The following is a 23,153-nucleotide window of genomic DNA, read 5'->3' as shown; positions in this document are numbered from 1 at the left end:
TGTTTGGTTGGCTGCGTTATAATACTTTTACCCATCCACGAGATTGGGAGTGTGATTAACCTTATATTAAATTAAGGATATATACTATGTCTATCTATTCCTTTCAAGGTTCTTAATCAAGAGCCGAATAGGAGGCAAATTCAATTCTTCACAAGTAGTGATGGGCAACATTTTTGGCGTATTTAGATCCGCAGTGGATCGGCCAGTCCCTTTAGTCCACAGTTTTTACTCTGAAAATGGCGATTTGTATTTTGTGGATTTTTTTAATTATTTTTACCAATAAACTCAGCGGATTCTGCAACCTGTGGATAGATTTGTAGAATCCAATCTGCAGATTCAGCAATCCGTTGGCGGATTGTCCGCCAACAGTTTGCTGAAGCCATGGTTTGGATTCTACAAATCCATCGACGGGTTGTATTCAATGGCGGTTTTTGATGAATCCACGCAGATTAAAACTGACCAAATCCGTTTCCGGATTTTGCAACGTAAAACGGATTTCTGGTTGAAAATGCAAGAAAATCCGGAAAACGGATTTGGACAGATTCGCCAATCTCTATTCACAAGAACAGAAGTACATAGATACTATGTACCCTCATGTGCTACATTTGTGAGTGTATGTCCAAAATGACCTTTGATCTGAACTGGGCTCTAACATGCTACATTATATATATATATATATATATATATATATATATATATATATATATATATAGACCTTACGATACCGGTTACAACACGACATCAAGGGACAGCACGCAGGTAAGTAAATCAAAAATGTTCTATATTTGATAGAAGACACAAAAAACGACGTTTCGGTCCCCCAGTGGGGCACCACCTTGAGAAAGGTCCCACTGGGGGACCGAAACGTCGGTTTTTGTGTCTTCTATCAAATATAGAACATTTTTGATTTACTTACCTGCGTGCTGTCCCTTGATGTCGTGTTGCAACCGGTATCGTATGGTCTGTTATTGCTTTATGGGATAAGCACCAAAACTTATTTACTTGCATATGGTGTGCCGGCTGTGCATTGGATTATATATATATATTCTGTCTTTATTTTGTGCGCCAAGGTCCCCTGGAACCCTTTACATACAGACCCAGGCAAACCGCGACTATCATCACTGCAGTCTTTTGCTATATCTTGACTTTACTCTACGGCTGCATCCATAGTGCAGGATACGGCGTGAGCTACGTAGCTCCCGCCGAAACAAACACTAGGACGCAAATGCATATGTGCATAGTGCGCGCCATCACATGCACATGTGCTACAGGGAGAGCGACGCTTCGGAATACAAACAAGTTTGTATTTCAAACGCGATTCCGGCTCACGGAGGAGGGCGGAAGCTAGCGCGTTGTACTGTCTGAAAATGATGCATTCCATTTTTCTTGATTGATTTTGTGGTGTGATTAATCTTGTGGTCTTTTTTAGATTCATTAAAGAAACTTGCTTTATTTAACACACCGGTGACTTTTTTCATTTATCACATGGGAGTGCTGGGAATTTGTCTTTTCCATTTACATACCTCGTCTCACCCTGGTGTGTGTCAGAGACAGTGCTGGGCAGCATCAATAGGGAAAGCCCGAATTTACCTATAAAATCTATGCATTTTGTGTTTATACACCATACTATTTACTACTGTATGTCTGTAGACTGTGCGCTTTCTATGCTTTGTTATATAATAATAATAGTTAATTTTATTGGATTGTTTATGATGGCATTGTTTTTTGAGTTTATAGTACCATTAGCCACCTTTTGACTAGTAAGACTAATGGCCAGTCCTGTTGGTGGGGGTGGGTTATGGGTGTAGGTGCCCCGGGGAGGGAGGTTAAGCCACCAGGCAATACACTGGGTAGTGAGGCAGTTATGGTGTTTGTATTAACCCCTTGGCTACCTTAGTGAAAATGAAAGCATGCATAATGCATGCCACCATGGCTTTAAAGGGATTAATACATTGCAATATATACCTGCCATCTACAGTAGAATATGGTGGTACTGGCAGCTAGAGTCAGCAGTACTGGCAGCTAGAGTCAGCGGTACTGGCAACTAGATCCAGCGGTACTGGCAACTAGATCCAGCGGTACTGGCAGCTAGAGTCAGCAGTACTGGCAGCTAGAGTCAGCGGTACTGGCAGCTAGAGTCCGCGGTACTGGCAGCTAGAGTCCGCGGTACTGGCAGCTAGAGTCCGCGGTACTGGCAGCTAGAGTCCGCGGTACTGGCAGCTAGAGTCCGCGGTACTGGCAGCTAGAGTCCGCGGTACTGACAGCTAGAGTCCGCGGTACTGGCAGCTAGAGTCCGCGGTACTGGCAGCTAGAGTCCGCGGTACTGGCAGCTAGAGTCCGCGGTACTGGCAGCTAGAGTCCGCGGTACTGGCAGCTAGAGTCCGCGGTACTGGCAGCTAGAGTCCGCGGTACTGGCAGCTAGAGTCCGCGGTACTGGCAGCTAGAGTCCGCGAATCTGGGCCTATGTTGTAAATGTCAGAATGCATTAATTTTGAGTATGCATTGAGTTAAATAAAGGAAACTCATGATGAGAAATATAATATATATAAAAGGTCTGCTCTAGTGTTATGGAAAGAATGAGATTGAATGTTAACCTATGGCCTGCACATACTGCACCCATGAGTTTCCATCACTGTGATCAGCCCTCGTGATTACAAAGTATGTTGTATGTAAATGCATTTTACAATTTTGCAAGTTGATATCAAAGGCTTGTTTCATGTAGTCATTTTGAATATAATTATTAATCCATAAACATGTCAAATGTTATTTTCTATTTTTATTTGCTGGGTATAGATTCCTTGCAAAGTCACTTTCAGAAACATAAATAGATATCTTATTTACCTTTTGTTAGCTAAAGTATTTGTAGCATATACACTATGCTGTTATGCACATACTGTATATTTTCAGTAGCTGATTTAAGAATATATTTAGGCTACAAACTGGTAGTGTAGTAATGACAACAAAACAATGTAAATTATTTCTATATCAATACACAAGACGTTAATATTTTTTGTATTTTTTAACCTTTATTTTTTTTTTAAAGAAGTACAGACTATATTGTTTTGTGTTTGTAATATGGATGTATCACATTGTTACTAACATACACTTTGATTTAATGAACATCAATTACAAGCGTATTTAAATGTACTTAAAGGAGCCCCCCTGGCGTCACTGTGTGTTTTTTTTTAAGCAGGGGGTCTCTGGAGCTGATCAACTTTAATTTCTGCTCCAGGGACCCCCTGTTTCCCGAAATACTTACCTCCATAGGTTTGTGTCCCGCGTAACGTGGGCCAATAGGAAGCCACTAGGGATGATGTCATGGGTTCTTATAGATCCATTTAAAACGGCCATATTGATAGCCCCAAGTACCTTTTAAATGACCTAGAAAGTCAGTATACTGTAATAAGAGCTTTAAACTTTATGCTGCTTACTCGGCAACCTTAAGTTTATATGCCCAGGATTGCTCTGAGTACAGACACTGACAATGAAACACAATCATTCTCAGATATATAGCCCATATAACTGCAAATTGCGACCTCCAGCTTTTTCATACTGTAGCTCCAGTCTCTCCTTTGCCCAGCTTTCAATAGGAGAAACTCACAAAGATTTTTATTGTCACTCCAGCAGAGGAGAGGCCAATGTTTGAAATAGTGAGTTTCATGTCCTGCAGTGATCAGGAAGTGAAGTGTAAGTGAAGGGTATTTGGTAACACGAATGGTAACGAGGAGAGACTATCAAAATGAGCCATACTCAAGGTTACTACATACAGAGCATTTCATGGTTTAAGCACCTCGTTCTTTTAGCCTGATAATTAGAAATGAGAGTGAATGACAATCATGCTATTTTTGTGTGCTATTCGATTATGTAAATTATACCATGACTCTGCTTTACATAATGCAGTTTCTAGAAAAAAATTTCCATATAAAAATTTCCACACGTGATAAATAATATGAATAGTTTAATGTAACGGACAATATATATACATATACAGTATATACAGCAATTGCGGCTGCTAGTTGTTGCTTGAACCTGACGTGCAGAGACCCCACTGGTTCCAGAAATACTTGCAGTTTTATGGTGCCAGTTTTTGCACAAAAAACTTCAAATATGTAGATGGGCTACAAATATGGCTACTGGGGTCACCAATGGAAAGCAGCAGCGTCATCTCCAGCCATTGCTGCTTTTCTATTGGCCCCTTATGGTGGCCATATTGCATCCCAAGTTTGCCCGGTGGAAAGCCTGTCCGCCTCGGGTTCGCCAATCTGGAACGAGGGGTTCCCTGGACCATGGGTTCAAGTGCAGGTAAACATTTTTTAACATCTACATTTTTTTGTATTTTTTTTTTTTACCAGAGATTGCTGTTTTCTAAATTTTTACTTCTTGGTAATAACTATCTCTGTGACTATTATTTTGTAGTGTTTTAGCACATACGCAGTCTGCTGTAAAAATAGCTAGGTGAGTAATTATGGAAGCTATGAGAGACACTTAATACCATGGTAAAGAGCGCTCACAGTATCAGATTCAGAAAGAACATTAGTATCCCATTGATGAATCAATTTAGATTCTGTATGTAGTTGGATTAGTTGGTTAAAAAGAACATTGTAACTGTTCTGACTGTCACATTCTTGATGTCATAATATCAGACTTCTGGGGAAAAAAACATGACCAAATATATAAACGTCAAATGCAGAATTCCTCTGTAACCAGCATTATTTGATGTTTAACTTTACAAGGAGATTAATTTGCAAGGTTTTTAAGAAGTTCCTGTCTTTCTTTTTATACAGCGTTGATAACTTCGGCTTGGGTCTTCTGCTTCAGACCAAACAAATAAAGCGTATGGTCTCTTCATATGTGGGGGAGAATGCTGAATTTGAACGACAGTACCTTGAAGGAGAGTTAGAAGTGGAACTCGTTCCTCAGGTAAGGTGTTTGAGAAGAGTATTGTTCAGAGGGCAAAAGTTTAAAAAATAAAATCATGTTTCTAGGCTAAAGATTGTCATTAAAATGTGGACTAAAGGTAAAGGAAACACATGAATTGGCAAGAAAAGTAAAGCATTATCAATTCCAAACAACAAAACTGTGTGTTTCAAGCATTGTTACATTCCTCTATAGAAAGCAGTTACATTGTTATGCTGTAAACATTCCATGTTTTAGACCCACCTCTGTTTGCAATGAAAATGTGGGTAAAAGTTCAGTTTTTATGTCACTGTTTGTTACATTTCTGTGATGTGTTGCTCAGAAATGGTTCTTCTACTGACCGGTCTCTTCAAAATTTTAAGTTGTATCTTTTGACTATTGTTAAAGCTGCTTTCCCACTCAGTCAAATGTCACATTTGAAAACCTTAATGCACAACAAATAAAAAGTATGAATGGTAAGCGTGCGTTGTGTATATACAGTATATATATATATACAGTGTTCGACAAACCTATACATTTGCACGCCCCGGGCGAGTGGATTTAACATCGTGGCGAGCTCCTATTGGCCCAAGCAGCACACGTGTGGTACAAGGTGGCGAGTAGATTTTTTTGTTCGACGAGTAGATTTTTTGATGATTTGTCGACCACTATATATATATATATATATATATATATATATATATATACATAAACACACACACGTGCAGGTAGGGCTCTCACAAACACAACTAAGCACAGTGCCCGGGTGCTCAACTGGTGTAGAAATGTACAAGTTAAGGATTGGCTGGCGGTCTTTCAGGACTTTGTCAGATGTGTTAATGTAATATGTTAATGTTTCGTCCTTTCGTAAGAGCACAAATAACCCAAGCACCTTTTATACCCTAAGCGAGACATGGAAAGGGCGCAGCGCAGTCACCGTGTGCGATCGTATGTAAATATATATCGGCATAAATAAATGTATCATAAAATGATAGTTTGATAGGAATATAAAGCGAGAACAACTACAGATATTTTTAGGAAACGAAAGGAAAGATTCCCTGTAGAACGCACTCGGGTGTCAAATGTAGAATGAGTGAAGATTAAAATCCTTTTAATTAATAATAATCTAAAAAAAAAGCTGTGTGTGCTGTGCACGCGCATAGTAAGTGAAACTTCTTTGACTTTTGTCACAGAAATTGTATTTGTGTTGGTGTTGGTGATGTTTTAATTAAAAATCAAAATACAATCTCAATGACAAAACGCAAATAAATTTGACTTAGAATGCGCGTGCTCGGCACACATCCCCTGTATTAGCTATTTGCACTAAGTGTGAATTCCGCGTGTGACAGTGTGCGTGTGACTGAGAGTGTGCGTGTGACTGAGAGTGTGCGTGTGACTGAGAGTGTGCGTGTGACTGAGAGTGTGCGTGTGACTGAGAGTGTGCGTGTGACTGAGCGTGTGCGTGTGACTGTGCGTGTGACTGTGCGTGTGACTATGCGTGTGCGTGTGACTGTGCGTGTGACTATGCGTGTGCGTGTGACTGTGCGTGTGCGTCTGACTGTGAGTGTAACTGAGTGCGTCTGACTGTGAGTGTGACTGAGTGTGAGTGTGACTGAGTGTACGTGTGACTGAGTGTATGTGTGAGTGTGACTGAGTGTGCGTGTGACTGTGAGTGTGTGTGTGACTGTGAGTGTGTGTGGGGGTCTGGGGGGTTAGTGTGTGGGGGTCTGGGGGGGTCAGTCAGTGTGTGTGGGGCTCTGGGGGGGTCAGTGTGTGTGGGGGTCTGGGAGGGTCAGGCAGTGTGTGTGGGGGTCTGGGGGGGGGGTCAGGCAGTGTGTGTGGGGGTCTGTCAGTGTGTGTGGGGGTCTGGGGGGTTCAGTCAGTGTGTGTGGGGGTCTGGGGGGTTCAGTCAGTGTGTGTGGGGGTCTGGGGGGTTCAGTCAGTGTGTGTGGGGGTCTGGGGGGTTCAGTCAGTGTGTGTGGGGGTCTGGGGGGGTCAGTCAGTGTGTGTGGGGGTCTGGGGGGGTCAGTCAGTGTGTGTGGGGGTCTGGGGGGGTCAGTCAGTGTGTGTGGGGGTCTGGGGGGGTCAGTCAGTGTGTGTGGGGGTCTGGGGGGTTCAGTCAGTGTGTGTGGGTCTCTGGGGGGTCAGTGAGTGTGTATGGGGGTCTGGGGTGATCAGTCAGTGTGTTTGGGGGTCTGGGGGGGTCAGTCAGTGTGTGTGGGGGTCTGGGGGGGTCTGTCAGTGTGTGTGGGGGTCTGTCAGTGTGTGTGGGGGTCTGGGGTGGTCAGTCAGTATGTGTGGGGCTCTGGGGGGGTCAGTCAGTGTGTGTGGGGGTCTGGGGGGGTCAGTCAGTGTGTGTGGGTGTCTGGGGGGGTCAGTCAGTGTGTGTGGGGGTCTGGGGGGGTCAGTCAGTGTGTGTGGGGGTCTGGGGGGTTCAGTCAGTGTGTGTGGGTCTCTGGGGGGTCAGTCAGTGTGTGTGGGGGTCTGGGGTGGTCAGTCAGTGTGTTTGGGGGTCTGGGGGGTCAGTCAGTGTGTGTGGGGGTCTGGGGGGGGGGGGTCAGTCAGTGTGTGTGGGGGTCTGGGGGGGTCAGTCAGTGTGTGTGGGTCTCTGGGGGGTCAGTCAGTGTGTGTGGGGGTCTGGGGTGGTCAGTCAGTATGTGTGGGGCTCTGGGGGGGTCAGTCAGTGTGTGTGGGGGTCTGGGGGGGTCAGTCAGTGTGTGTGGGGGTCTGGGGGGGTCCGTCAGTGTGTGGGGGGTCCTGGGGGGTCTGTCAGTGTGTGGGGGGGTCCGGGGGGGGGGTCCGCACGGGTTGCGCCCGGGTTTTTGTACCACCGCTTCCTGGGGGGCCCGCAAACGCCCGCGTCACTGGAGGGCTGAATGGCGCCGCTGCCAGCCGCTTCTGCGCATGCGCGGCATGGCAGCGGTAGTGGAAGTTAGGCGGGCCCATGTGTGGGCTGGGAGGGAGGTCCCATTTGGGTTAGGAAAGGGTGGGAGGGGGGCTGTCCCGGTCGGGCGGTCTCTGCTGTCCCGGGCAGCAGACGGGGAACGGCAACACATGTTTACACATGTTAGGAGCGGCGCCGGCGGCTATCGCCGCCGCCGCCACCGCATCTGATTTGTGGAGCGGGTGTGATGTCAGTGTTGGGGTTGGGCTGAGCCAGAACACAGCCCGGCCTCAACTGCCAGCACTGACGTCACATCGGTTTCATTTCTGTCTCCACAATCCATTTTTGCCCCAGTTCGAATGAGGTGCCACTAAGGAAGTTTCACTTCAAAAAATATATATACCAGATTGGCCATAGATTTCACCTTACCAATCGGTGATCTATATACATAAAAGCAGCAGTATACTAACTGTTCCCTAGTATGTCCACCTATGGGGTGTCAGATGCTATACTAAATAGATAATATTTAAACATATCTGGTGACTATCAATATAACTCCATGTCTAGTAATTAGAACTGCAGCATAACAAAACACCTCTATAAATTATTAGTGGGTAGAGGGAGTGGGCTGGGTAACAGTAGGACTGATTATCCAAACTGTTGTGTTAAATTCCCTATTAGGTCCACTTTATATACTGTTATGGTTTTGAACTGTCTTCCAAACTGCTTAATCTACTATAGAGAAACAGTATATTGTATCACTAGGTATGTTAACAAACAAGAGTCCCTAGACCTGTAGATCAGGTTTCATCATTTGATAGCCCCAAGCCTATTCCTATAGGCACTACAGCATGTAGCATGCAGCCAGGGAGAGGCGGCTGTATGAGCGGGTCGCTGCAAACGGATACAAACTGCCTAAAGGTTTTCGAATCTGTTACAATCTGCTAGCACGAACTCCAGCAAAGCTAGCGTTATGAGGCTATAACTTGATACGGACACCGATTCGTGCCTCTAGGCTCTAAACACGATTTTGTGTGCCTATAGTTACTCTAAGTTAGAGAGCCGAGCCATTTTTGGTGAATTTAAGCACATCACAGAGAAATACTGCTATCTGTAGTCATCACCTAGTCCCACTAATTACTTCTACTACTAAGCATCGTAAGGGCAAAAATAGCCGACTCCTGCATTTCACATGCCATATATCAGAGTGTGTAATATATTATGGTTATGTGAAAAGTGGGGGACTATGCATATGATTTAATGTGCTTCCAATTTGATTAAAGAAGGTTGGATGTAAGAAGGTTATAGTTATTATTGCATGTCACAAACACATTATTATTCCCTCGCACTATTCAGTATCACACCGGCCTAACAGCATGAATCTATACTTTATGCGAGCTCCCCAGGCTCATTTTAGCACTAATTACAACATTATCGGCACTATCTAATGGCTGAAAAATATAGAGCGTCTGAACGTTATATTGAGTAAGCATGCACACTGTCTGCTACGATTAGGCGTCGGTCCCGCTGCGCTCGTTGGCGCGGGCGGCGGGTCGCGAGTCCCCCACCAGCAGGGGAATCCTCGCGAGCCGGTCCCGGTCCCCACTGGCTCCACAGCTGACTACACGCTGTAGCGCGTCAGCCGCTGGAGACACCAGAGAATGGTGTTTCCTAGCGTTGACGCGTGACGTGTGTGGCTGTGAGCCAATGGGGAGGGGAGGCTTCGGGAGGAGGAGAGGCTTCGGGGAGCGGGGAGGAGTGTGGAGTGAAAGCAGGTGAGTGCCTTTCTCTGTGTGTGTGTGTCTGAGTGCGTGCCTGTCTGTGTGTGTATGTGTCTGAGTGCGTGAGTGCCTGTCTGTGTGTGTGTGCCCGAGTGCCTGCCTCTGTCTGTGTGTGTGTGTGTGTGTGTGTGTGTGTGTGTGTGTGTGTGTGTATGAGTGCGTGAGTGCCTGCCTGTGTGTGTGCGCGCGTGTGTGTGTGTGTGTGTGTGTATGAATGAGTGCCTGCGTGTGTGTGTTTAAACTTACCTTCCAGCTCCAGCCCGAGTCCGTGGAGGGAGGGGGGGGAGAGTAGCGGGTCCCTCCGCTCAAGCCACGCCCCCCTCCCTGTCAAACCGCCCACCTCCCGATCAAACCTCCCACCTCCCGCCCACCTCCCGCTCCGGCTCCCGCTCCCTACAGACCGCAGATCGCGGTCTGTGTATCTCAGCGCACCGCCTGTCAGCAGCGCAGGTGCGCTGACTCTGGGAGCGGGGCCTTAGCCTTATACAAGTATAATTGTTATCCCAGGCCACACTGTGTACCTATACTAATAGGCTTGGGGCTATCAAATGATTAAACCTGATCTACAGGTCTAGGGACTCTTGTTTGTTAACATACCTAGTGACCCAATCTACTGTTTCTCTATAGTAGATTAAGCAGTTTGGAAGACAGTTTAAAACCACAACAGTATATAAAGTGGACCCAATAGGGAATTTAACACAAGTTTGGATAATCAGTCCTACTGTTACCCAGTCAGCTCCCCCTACCCACTATAATTTGTAGAGTGGGTTTTGTTATGCTGCAGTTCTTATTACTAGACATTATTTATAGTCACTAGATATGTTTGAATATTATCTATTTAGTATAGCATCTGACACCCCTAGGTGGACATACTAGGGAACAGTTAGTATCCTGTTGCTTTTATGTATACAGATCACCGATTGGCCAAAGATTTCGCCTTACCAATCTGGTATATATATTTTTTATATTATTATTAATTAAAAGTATTTTAATCTTAACTCATTCTACATTTGACACCCTGAGTGCATTCTACAGGAAAACTTTCCTTTTGTTTGCTGTTTACTCCCATATCCCTATTGCACCGTGTCTATATTAAAGCTGCAGTTCAAGCTGCAGTTCAAGCTGCCGTTTAAAAAAAAAAGTATATATATTTTTTTCCCATTCAATATGTGCATCAATACAATCTGCACACTGACAAGTGATTAGCTAAGCTGCAGATTGCTTGCTCAGGGTTATTTAATTCAGTTCTTGCACAGCATTGTGGCAATGTTGTCCTGGAATATGATTGACTGGGCAGTTACTAGATACAATTGGTGCATTGCTAGATAGAGGGTGGGGCACGAGAGCCAGAGCCTATCAGAAGGGGAAGAGGGCTGTCACTTTGGAAATGCTTCCTACAGTAGAAACATTAAAAATGTCTTTAAAACATTTTTTTTTAAATGCTACAAGTATTTTCTCATAGTACAGAACTGATTTATTAAAAAAAACAACACATGTAGGATATTGCTTTAACTGCTGCTTTAACTCATACATTAGTTTAAGCGGAAATGAGAGTTCAATCTCTTCTCTCCCCATTCCTTGGTATTTTTAGGATAAAGACAATGCACATTGGTAAATCAAACTAAACCGATCAAGGCCCCTAACTAAAAGTAATCAAACTAGTTTATTGTTACTAAAGTGATACCAAACACTAATCCTTGTAGATTAGCCTAATGACGTATGTGGGTCATTAGTATGGATCCAGGATTCAATAGACCTTCCAATTTGGAAGGTTGAGCCGACAATCCTGGATATTCAAATAAACAATATATAAACGTATTGAATGACAAAGTTTTTGTGGCCGAGGGCCACATTCTGAAGGAGGAAGGTAATGCAGGTTTAGTATAGACAGAGCCTCCATAAAGGAATTTCGGGAGACCACATGTCACTGCAAAACAGGGGCATTTTGTTTTTCCAGTGGGTCTTTGTGTGCAGAGTACAGTTGACCTGGATGGACCTAGTCTTTCACAGTCAGTCCTATATGAGAGTCCTCAAACAATCCTCTCAAAATATGGTCTTCACCGATAAAGGATTCCAAAATATATACATTCTCTTCCAATGGCGCTTTTCATGCAGAATGAGGCATCGGCTTGGAGGAACTTGGGCTGTCACTGTTCGTTCTATAAAGGAGTCCTCAAACAGTAGCATCCCATAATGGTCTTCTCTAGAAAGGAGTGTACAGTATGTACTGTAGCACTGCTGGGGGTTGTCCCATACATATGGCCAAAGGCATAAGAAACGGCAAAGGCATGGCTGTCACTATGTTCAATCATGTCTTATGTTCTATGGTCGCCTCGAGTATGGTTGTCTGTCCTAGTTGGGTGTTAGACTTGGATAATGTTTAATGTGAATCAGAAAACCCAAATGAGGATGTGTGACAAACTTTCCCTAGTTGGTTCAATAATTAACTTAACAGACCAATAGGAAGTGGCCAGTATTTTATTGTTTAGCCAGTTATCACCTTTTAACAGTCTTAGGAGAAACCATCCTGCCACAAGGCTAAGGTGACAGCGTGCGCGATTATAGTGGCTGCGCGCACCGCGAACAAAAGGCCATACCTGTATGAGGCAGGTCATATAGTGTTCGACTGTGCCCGCGATTTTTGAAAATACAATTGAATTTTTTTGAGCGATTCAGCCAATGAGGGCGAACTGCTCACGTGACATCACGACCACGCCTCTGTCGCCTCCAGCCTAGTGCATGTTTTGCGTGCGTGATGTCATGATCGGTCGCGTGCATGATGCAACTATTATAGCGGCCAAACAGGGAGGAAGCAAAATAATATTAAACAGAAATACATAAACAAAGTTCTCTTAATGTAGCAGTCCAAGCTGCCATTTAAAAAAAAAAAAAAAAGTCCCCCTTATCAATATGATCTACACAATAAGTAATTAGACGATTGATTGTCGAAGATTCAGCTTGGGGGGCTGGGGGGTTCACTAAATGACTGTCAGTGCAGCAGAAGAGGACCAAAGATGCAAAGTTCTGTGGGGAAGATCATAGACCAGGCAGTGACTAGATACAATTTCTGCACTGCTGGAGAGATTGAGGTCAGGGCTCTAAAAGGGGTGTGCCAGAGCCTTTTTCAGAAGAGGAAGGGGATGTGACTTTGTAAATGATTTGCTACCGAAATAAAAAATGCTTGTTACATTATAATACATTAAAAATGTTATTTCAAAGTTGTTTTCTTTAAATGCTACAAGTATCTTCTCATAGTACAGAACTGATTTATTAAAATAAATAAAATAAAAAAACCCACACACAGGATATTGCTTGGTCTGCAGCTTTAAGGAATTCTAATAACTTGGCTTCCTGTTTCTTCCCTGGCTGAGACCAGAATGAGCCTCCCTGTGTTCTCAGAAGCCTGTCTATATAGCTCCTGAGATTGGCTGCAGGTGCTAGCCCTCGGCCTTAATTAGTTGCCTGTCTTTTGCACAGGGGAGTTTCCAGCAGTCAGGCAGCATGCCTGCCAAACCTTTGCTTGTACTGCTTGTTTGTAAGTGATGGGTCTGTAAACCCCATAACAGGATGTTTGCAGGATAGCCCCGTGATGAGAGGGTGGCAGGTCATGCAATTGGAGCATCGGAAACAGCTGAGCTAGGTAGATGAGGGGAACTGTTTCGTTTTGTAGGAGAATAACCATTTGCTAGGTCCATTTTAGCTAGTGTATCTTTGAGGTTCCTGCCTCTGTAATAGCACAAAAGAGACTTCCGATTTAACCGTGAAGGTAGGGTTCAATCTGAAGCAATAAAGGTGGCAATTGTTGTAAATAGCTTTTTTTAATCACAGGGGATATGTTGGTTAAGATAGTATTCATAGGGAATTTGTTAATGGATTTCTTACCTTTAGGGCCTTTAGGGATTTCTCTCATGAGAGGTTAAGGTAGTTGTAGGCAACATGATATACCTTCAGGACTCTGTGTGTGGCCATTGAGCCCTCAAAGGGCTGCATATTACCAACAAGTTAGTAGGTCCTTTCATTCTACTGGATATAGATCCAATGTGGTCTTTCTCCCTCCTAATAGAGGTAAATGAGAATTTTAATCCTAATAGAGGTATATTAGTATTTTATCTGGTAGTGTTAGGACTTGCGAACAGGGTCTGCCTTGTCGTGGCTCGCAAGCTTACAATGCTTTGGCCAAAAGGTTAAACTAAATTACCCTTTTCAAGAGTATTTTACTGTGTTTTTGTCATGTTGGATGTAGCATTGGGCTTCTCTGTCGTCTGTTGTATAATATGTTTAATAACAGAAAAAACCTAAAAGGGTTAGGCTGAGAAACATCCACAGACAACTAGGGCACTCAACGGTATGCTCAAAATATCAAACGATCAGTTTATTTATGCACAACTCAATAAACAATATAAAGCCAATGAAAAAGAGAAAAACATCAACAGAACACCTTGCACCTATACAAACACCTATACAAACATATGTCATGCAATCATACGCAAGTGTATGTGTGGAAACCATTCCTCATGAGGGGAGATCACATAAGACCCATCAGGATAAATGTAAAGGCATAACCGGGTACCATCCACTGTACACAGGCACAGCACATAACCCGAGTTAATATCAAAGTAGTGTACAACTACTACGACCTGTACCATTAGCATTTAGCAGTAGTATCATTTATGATTAAAATAAATTGAATAACATCAACAAGTTGTGTTGTTGTCACGACTGTGCTCGCCACAAACCTGGGTCGGACCACGTGGCTGAGGTGGGGTTGTAAAAGCACCGACCTTAGACCGCGCAGGCTGATCCGGATTGCGCAGTTCGTAGTCGTACGTAGCAGGATCAGGATAGGAGAAGACAGCATCGTCGGTGGAAACGCCAGGGTCAGGACTGGAGACATCAGTGTAAACGTTGTTCAAGCAGGAGTTCGGCAACAGGTAGTCAGGAGAGCCCCGCTTCAGCTTAGGAGCGCGGGAGTGGCCTCTGCGCGTGCGGCGACCATGGCCCATGGTACTGGTCTCAGGAGGTGGTAGACAGACCAGAGTAGCACACCGCCTAGCTGCACTGGTAAACCAGTGCTTCAGCGCAAGAGTCCTGAGCGGGCTGGGGAATCCTCCGTTTCAGCGCAGGAACCAGGACGCGGCCTCTCTAGATTAGGGAAAGAGTAGGCCCCAGGAACCAGGAAGCTGAAGATACACAGGGAAACCTCCGCTTCAGTGAAGGAAACCAGGAACAGACCGCTGCATGAATATAGCAGCCGGTCACAGGAAACAAGGAGCTGAAGTAACAAGGAGAGTACTCAGCTTCAGCACAGGAAACAGGAACTGACCGCTGCATGAGACTAGCAGCCGGTCACAGGAATCAGGGAGCTGAAGACAACAAGGAGAGTACTCCTCTTCAGCACAGGAACAGACCGCTGCGTGACACTAGCAGCCGGTCTCAGGAACCAAGGAGACAGACAAGACAAGGCTTATGGCAGAACACAGAGACATCCAGGAAGGACTATGCTCGGCAGGGAGCATTGTGGGAAGGCAACACTTAAAGGTCAGAGAACCAATGGCAGAAGGGGCGTGTGGCAGTATTGCTTTGGTGAGTGAATCCAGGCTGCAGTAAATATCCGGGAAAGTGTTCCAGGACTGCACAGGTCTGCAAGTTAAGGCAAACATTAAACCGAGGAGCGGATTCCTTACAGTACCCCCCTCTTCACGTGAGACCTCCGGGCGAACAAGACCACAGTTGGGGGACCAGGAGTTGTTCCAGAACCGTCTAGGATTGGTGTTAGAGTCATGGTTCAGAGACTCGTGGTCACTCCTTTGTGTACCCCCACCCCCCGGAGAGAACTGCGGCCAGCTAGGGCCATCCATGGGTCTCGGGGACATCGAGTTGTTCCTAAAGTTTTTTAGGCGGAAAGAGGATCCGTAAACGAGCAGTTCCTTGGTGAGTACTGTTCTAGGATATGAGAGTAGTGGTAGAGATATCATTGGTACCTGGCTCGCCCCGCGAAATGGCTTGGGAATCCAAGGCTGTGAAGTACCAGAGGGTTCCGGAGCAGAAACAGCAGAAGAACCCCCACTGGGAGCCCAGTCTTTAGTAATGGGACCAGAATTTAGGATAAGCGGCCTTGATAGTTGATCGAATATACCCGGGCGACCTTCGGGACAGACAAAGTCTTGGCTGACCTCTGCATGTAGGAATTTGAGAGGGACTTCTCCTCCAGAGGTCTCCCAGGTAGTGGTCAGCGAGGGTATAAGGTGGGTGGGAGCATTTCCCAGTATTGGTATGGAAGGTGACAAGGCAAGCAGTAAACCAGACATAGAGACCGAAATCTTGGGATACGTACAGAGTATTTCCAACTCAAAGGAAATAACAGGGGCAACAGAAGGTTCCGAGGGGGAAAAACATCGTTTCACAGAGGCAGAGAAGCACTCAGCAGTGGAGCTCTCAAATACTGGGGAACCCTCAGTGGGAGATAGTATTGTCTGGGGAGTAGGAATAGGCTTTCGGGCTCTAATATCAGAAACTTGAGAATCAGGCAGAGCAAGGGTAGCGGAGGGAGGGGAGCTAACCTCAGAAGCTGAAGTCTGTACTTCAGTGACAGGGAACTGAGAGACTACAAAAACAGCAGCGAGTAAAGGAATTGACTCCGGAGCTGGAGGCTCGGAATCCATAACAGAAACATCTCGCAAAGCAGGGGTACCGATAGGAGAACTAGCGTCAGGAGCTGGTGCCTGGGAATTAGTGACTGGTAATGGGAGAGTAATGATGGGAGTTAAAGAGACAATAAGCGGTAAGTTGGAACAGTGGAAACTCTTAATAGCAGAAACCTTTGAAGTAAAAGGAGTCTTATCCAAAACTGCAAGGGCCCTAACAACAGGGGTGCTTGTCATGACAAAAACAGATTTAGGCGTGTTTACTAGTGCAAAAATTCTGATAACAGGACTCCTAGCCAGTGGTGAGGGTGTCAGGGTTTGACTAGTGAGAACATCAGATATAGTGATAAGTGACTTAGAATCAATCACTGAGGTTCTAGGTTTGCTGGACATGTGTGAGAAAGTACCCTTTAAGACAGGAATTTTAATTTTTACCCCGAGTAACCCAACGGTTGCTGGAGCACGTTTAGCTGCAGTGCTGAGGGACTGAGGTTTAGCAAGAGCAGTAAAACTAAATAGCTCAGATTTAAACACCAGGACTTGTAATATAGGCAAGGTGGTCTCAGACTGTACTAAGGGGGTAACAACCGATATGCTGATCCCTGGAGGGTTTGCATGGGCAGAGAAATCAGGGGAACCAACAGCAAGGACGACCTCTGTAGAAAGAGATTCTGAATCTGAAGGGAGGTTTTTACCTCTCCGAGTATCAGGGCCGACAAGGCAAATTTCAGAGAGAGGGGAAACTGTGTGCAGGCTTCTAGCTAGCACATATGAAAAAGCGTCGCTTTTAAGTGAAAACAGTGTGTCAGCAAACATTTCTGGGAACACAACATGAACCCCAGGAGGGGCATACTGACCACTGTACGGTTTTAACCCTAAGCTTTGAGAAGGGGAGAACACAGACAGTACACGGGGGGTAATCATTACTGTACTGGTCTCTGAAGTGGGTATTTGGTAAGGAGTGTCTGGGAAACCAGAAATGACTGCAGATTCCACGACGTGGGGACTATGTGCTGAAGCAGGGATCATCGCTCTCTGGGTGACAGACTGGTTCAGCGAAGTACCTGGAAATGGGAACTCTGCGACCAAGCTTAGGGAAAAACTTGGTAACTGAATACATTTAACTGGAATCAGAACTTTAGCCGAAGTTTCAGGGGGCACAGCAGCTGAAACTTGAGCTGAAGCAGGGGTTTTATAGCAAAAACTAACTAAGGATTCAGCAACCTTGGGGAAGTCATTTAATGCAACCTCTGCTATAGGACTTGGGGACACATTCTCTGAGGCTAGAACGAAGGCATTAGCTTGGAGGCAGCAAGAATTTACAGGAGTTAAAGCAGATAATACCTGAGAGTAGAACATAGAGAGTTTTTCCTCTGTAATAGGTGAGACAAGGGATTCTTCCTCTGGAGCTAGGGACGTGACCATGGCTGGCGGAGAACAGGGGGTTACCAAAGGGGACTCAGAGAGCTGCCCCACAGGGTTTAATACAGGAATGACCCTGGGAACAGAACTTAGAAATTGAAGCTGAGTACGTGGAGGTAGGAGGGATTTGTTCCCTGACAGGGAAGGCATGCAGAACTGCCTAGCAGGGGTTAAAGCAGGAAAAACTTTGAGGGCTGAAAAGGGAGATTCAGAGTTAGGAATAGAGGGAAAAAGGGACTTGTTCTCGGATACTAGAGCCTTAGTGTTGGCTAGAGAAATATACGTATACTCCAGGGGAACCTCACAGGACTGATCAGCAGGGGTTAACGTAGACGTATCATTGGTGTCAGAGTACCCGGGTGTACCATCAGGGCTAGGGACCGTGGCAGCATCTATGTTAGGGGGCAGTGATAGTGGGTCAGTTTGGTCATTTCCTGGAGAGGGAGATACGTCCCCAGGTTTAGCGACAGGACTGGCAGCACAGGTGGACTGCCAAGCGGCAGCGTAGCTGGCGAGGAGAGGGTCCTGTTCCTTTATGCAAATGTCCAAAGTCAGGGAAAGTACACGGAGTGTGTCTTGAGCATGAACCACCATGAAGAGAGGGTCCTGTTGTACTAGGTGAATGTCCAATGATAATGCCAAGGCAAGGAGTGCATTTCGGGCGTTGGCAAGTTTGATAGGATGCACATTATCCCAGGTTAAAGGGGAACCAGAGGAGCAAACACAATCGGCCAGAGACTGTTTTAAGTCCTTTAGGCAATAAGCCTTACTAATGAGATCGTTACGGCATTGTCTTTGCAACGGGGTTAAACCTTCATACATAATCTGATCTTCAATCAGGGGTAGTATTTCGCACAGATACTGGTTTTCAAACTGGGACTGGTCTACAGGCCGGGACAGGATTTCAGACAGAAACATACCAACCCTCACCACAGGGCGGTCCGAGTTTGTGGGGCCGAGCATACTGTCACGACTGTGCTCGCCACAAACCTGGGTCGGACCGCGTGGCTGAGGTGGGGTTGTAAAAGCACCGACCTTAGACCGCGCAGGCTGATCCGGATTGCGCATTTCGTAGTCGTACGTAGCAGGATCAGGATAGGAGAAGACAGCATCGTCGGTGGACACGCCAGGGTCAGGACTGGAGACATCAGTGTAAACGTTGTTCAAGCAGGAGTTCGGCAACAGGTAGTCAGGAGAGCCCCGCTTCAGCTTAGGAGCGCGGGAGTGGCCTCTGCGCGTGCGGCGACCATGGCCCATGGTACTGGTCTCAGGAGGTGGTAGACAGACCAGAGTAGCACACCGCCTAGCTGCACTGGTAAACCAGTGCTTCAGCGCAAGAGTCCTGAGTGGGCTGGGGAATCCTCCATTTCAGCGCAGGAACCAGGACGCGGCCTCTCTAGATTAGGGAAAGAGTTGGCCCCAGGAACCAGGAAGCTGAAGATACACAGGGAAACCTCCGCTTCAGTGCAGGAAACCAGGAACAGACCGCTGCATGAATATAGCAGCCGGTCACAGGAAACAAGTAGCTGAAGTAACAAGGAGAGTACTCAGCGTCAGCACAGGAAACAGGAACTGACCGCTGCATGAGACTAGCAGCCGGTCACAGGAATCAGGGAGCTGAAGACAACAAGGAGAGTACTCCGCTTCAGCACAGAAACAGACCGCTGCGTGACACTAGCAGCCGGTCTCAGGAACCAAGGAGACAGACAAGACAAGGCTTATGGCAGAACACAGAGACATCCAGGAAGGACTATGCTCGGCAGGGAGCATTGTGGGAAGGCAACACTTAAAGGTCAGAGAACCAATGGCAGAAGGGGCGTGTGGCAGTATTGCTTTGGTGAGTGAATCCAGGCTGCAGTAAATATCCGGGAAAGTGTTCCAGGACTGCACAGGTCTGCAAGTTAAGGCAAACATTAAACCGAGGAGCGGATTCCTTACAGTTGTGTAACCATTGACCAGCCGTGGTTCATGTTGTGATGACCCAACAACACCAGCACCATAACGTTGATGACCATGATAACATATCCAGGTCCACCAGTTATGTCTCCCGTAGGCCGTATTTTTAATGTAAGAGCTGCTGCGCGGCTTTTTTGTTATACTGTGAAAGTATCAGAGTGCAGCTACCGTTTGCTTACAGTATGTCGAACAGTTGTTTATAAGGGGTAGAGCAGGTACCCATCTTGGCATTTCTGCCATAAGAGGCCACATGACCTGCCATTACCATTCAAAGTTGGAGAGTCTTAAATAGTCAGGGTAATTCAACACCGTTGTACCAACACGGGTGGAGGTGGACACAATGGGTCACCGTCACCGCAGGCACCACTAACACGGTCACAATTTGCTCATGGTGAGCCTGGTGATGATAGTGATTTAGATAATCTTGGTGTAATAGGAATGATGATGAATAGCAGTGGTGATGATGATGGTTTGTGTGCTAGACAGCACGCAGCAGTTTGCAAACCAGACAACATGATGTCAGTGCTACTAGTAGTACAAGCAACTATATACTGTATGCACCCCAATGCAACAGCAGCCCATAGTTCGGGAAGCTTTTGAAAAGATTAATACATTCCACTGTACCCATGACAGAGCTCCGCTGCTGAATGTCAAGTTAGCAAAAATGCTTGCTATCGGCTTGTTGCCTTATACATTTGTATAGTATCAGGGATTTAGAGAGATTATGCAATGTGCAGAGCCATTTAGATCATCCCAAGCAGATAATATCTCTCGACCCAAGTACTTCCCGAAGTAGAGTAAACTTCACTGCTGATGTGGAGTAGTGGTCATTGAGGTGGTGACTACTTGACCATTAATGCCCATTGGGCAGGATTTACTCAGTGTACTAATAATACTGTTGAAAACAGCAAAAGCGAGCAAAAAAGACAATTACGAGTCTGCAGCAGCAACAAGTTCCGTAGACATGCTACTTTGTGTGTGCAGAGTATTGAAGAAAAGGCCCATTCAGCTTCTGATGTCTTAGCAAAATTACAGAATGTAATAGAGCAGCGGCGAACTCCCAGGGCATTTGAGGTTAGGGTTGTGGTGGTTGATAACGGTTCCAGCTTGGCTGCAGCGCTAAAACAAGGCAACATGATACACATTCCTTGTTTTGCACACGTACTCAATTTAATAGTTACTTGTTTCCTAGCTCAGTGTAGGAAAGTAATTCTGCAAAGTAAAAAACTGTGTGCACATTAACTGTAAAAAAGGCTTATAAAAAGTGATGTGAAAAAAATATATATATTTTAAATGGAAACTATGTAATAAAAGAATATTTAGAAATACTGTAAGTACTATTCCCAAATATATACAGTACAATGAAAATATGTAGACAGAATAGTGCCAGTCTATAAGAGTCCAAAAATATTTTTGAATAAGTGTGTGTGTATATATGTGTTTGTGTGTGTGTGTGTTTTCTCTCTCTCTCTCTCTCTCTCTCTCTCTCTCTCTCTCTCTCTCTCTCTCTCTCTCTCTCTCTCTCTCTCTCTCTCTCTCTCTCTCTCTCTCTCTCTCTCTCTCTCTCTCTCACAGACATACATACATACATATATAAACGAAAAACGGAAGAAATGAACTCACAAGGGTACAAGAATTAAAAGCATTTCGTGCCAATATCACCACCATCCGGTGGTATCTGTGCTTGAATCAGAAGTCCATCAGTCTCTCCGAGATGAAAGGGCAGTGATCCGTCAGGGTGTCCAGGGTGCATGGATATTGCTTCAACGAAACATCCCAGGAATCCCAGAGAATATCTCCTTGCTGGATGGCCTCTGTATTGTTTGGCGCGCGAACCGGCCTGTTCCTGCGCATGCGTGATGACGTAGTGTCCGTGCGTATTGCGTAATGACGCTCCCTGACGCGTTTCGTCACACACGGGCGACTTTTTCAAAGGGTGATGAAGAGGGGATGTAGGGGTATGTATATATACCCTAGTGGTATCTTAGCAACCCCTCGATCCAGCTGATAACAAGTAATTGAATAAATATATGCTAAATGAACTAATAAATAACGTACTAATGATAAACGGAACTATGAAGAAAAACAAGGCTAATACTATACAATGAGACTACATACAATAAGATAAGTCAAAAAACTGTAGAGAACCTAAAATAATTATGGAAAACTACACACTCATAAAAGTGAAACAAAATAAATGAGTGAGTGACGTCTAATAAGTGAACATATCCAATACATATACTGTATCAATCAGTGATGTCAGAAATGGACATCAATAGCACATTAAATAACCTAGAATGATAATTTCCAAAGGATATAGAAAACAAACAATCTGGATACAGATATATATACACATACACACTAAAAGACCTATTGTTTATTGTGCAGTATATAAATTTGATATGGAAATGAAAAAGGAAAAGATAATTAAATAATATAACACATAAAAATATAGATAGACCACAATGTATGATATATAAAAAAAGTTAAAGGATATATAGTTGGCCTAGCAAACATAATGGGACACGACGATATATACTTAATAGGTGGTGATATGTAGTACTAGTAAACTACATATAATAGTGATAAATGAGGTATGGGCCCAAGTCAGGGATATAAAACATACACATATTAACATACAGGTCTACACATATACATGTACTATTGGTGGAATTTGAGCAATAAAAGATGCCTACTTCCAAGACAGAAAAAGAACTGGGAAGGACTCAGACAAATAGATGACAGAGGAAAGCAGAGGAGACCAGAGATGCCGGGAGAGTATGTCCACAGGAAGAACTCAGACCAGCGTACTGACATCCAAACATTCGTTCAATCCACCAGGGGTCAAAGTACCCAACAGGTGGATCCAGAACGTTTCCCGTTTGCAGAGGGTTGTAAAGCGATCGCCTCCTAGAGCACAAGGAGAAATGCTCTCAAGTCCCATGATGGTCATGGACTTGGGATCCTGGTTGTGTCTAGATTTAAAGTGTCAAGAGACACTATGGGTATTTAAACCCTTAATGACATTTCTCCTGAGTCCAAAAATATTTTTGAAAAAGTGTGTGTGTGTATATATGTGTTTGTGTGTGTGCGTGTTTTCTCTCTCTCTCTCTCTCTCTCTCTCTATAGAGAGAGAGAGAGAAAACACACACACACACATACACACATATATAAATATATACATTTTATTATTCTGACGACATCAGGAGAAAAGATGTGATACTCGGACGCGTTTCGTGCTACAGCGCTTTGTCAACGCGTTTATATATATATATATTTTACATATACAAATATACAAATATTTTATATATATATATATATATATATATATATATATATATATATATATAAAATATTTGATGGATTTTCTATTTTTTTGCAGCCTAAGGAAGCATTGAGAGCTCCTTTGACCGCATGTTGTGGGTTCACAGCAACAGCTTCCAAATGCGAATGCCACGCCTGAAATTAACTCCAGACCTTTTATCTGCTTAATTGATGATGAAATACCAAAGGAATAGCCCACACCTGTCCATGAAACAGCTTTTGAGTCAATTGTCCAATTACTTTTGG

The 23,153-nt window shown here is 44.8% G+C and overlaps 1 protein-coding gene across 1 annotated transcript in view; it reads left to right on the top strand.

Annotated features, from left to right (window-relative positions):
- Positions 1-23,153, top strand: part of OXCT1 (3-oxoacid CoA-transferase 1) — a 227,914-nt gene that overhangs the window by 16,827 nt on the left and 187,934 nt on the right. The window contains exon 4 of the mRNA XM_075588804.1: positions 4,785-4,920. Coding sequence (XP_075444919.1) covers positions 4,785-4,920 — 136 coding nt within the window. The remainder of the gene's footprint in view (positions 1-4,784; positions 4,921-23,153) is intronic.

Source organism: Ascaphus truei, chromosome 1 (assembly GCF_040206685.1).
Source record: "Ascaphus truei isolate aAscTru1 chromosome 1, aAscTru1.hap1, whole genome shotgun sequence".
NCBI classification, from domain to species: Eukaryota; Metazoa; Chordata; class Amphibia; order Anura; family Ascaphidae; genus Ascaphus; species Ascaphus truei.
The sequence above is the reverse complement of the archived record's forward strand: the minus strand, read 5'-3'. Positions and strand labels throughout refer to the sequence as shown.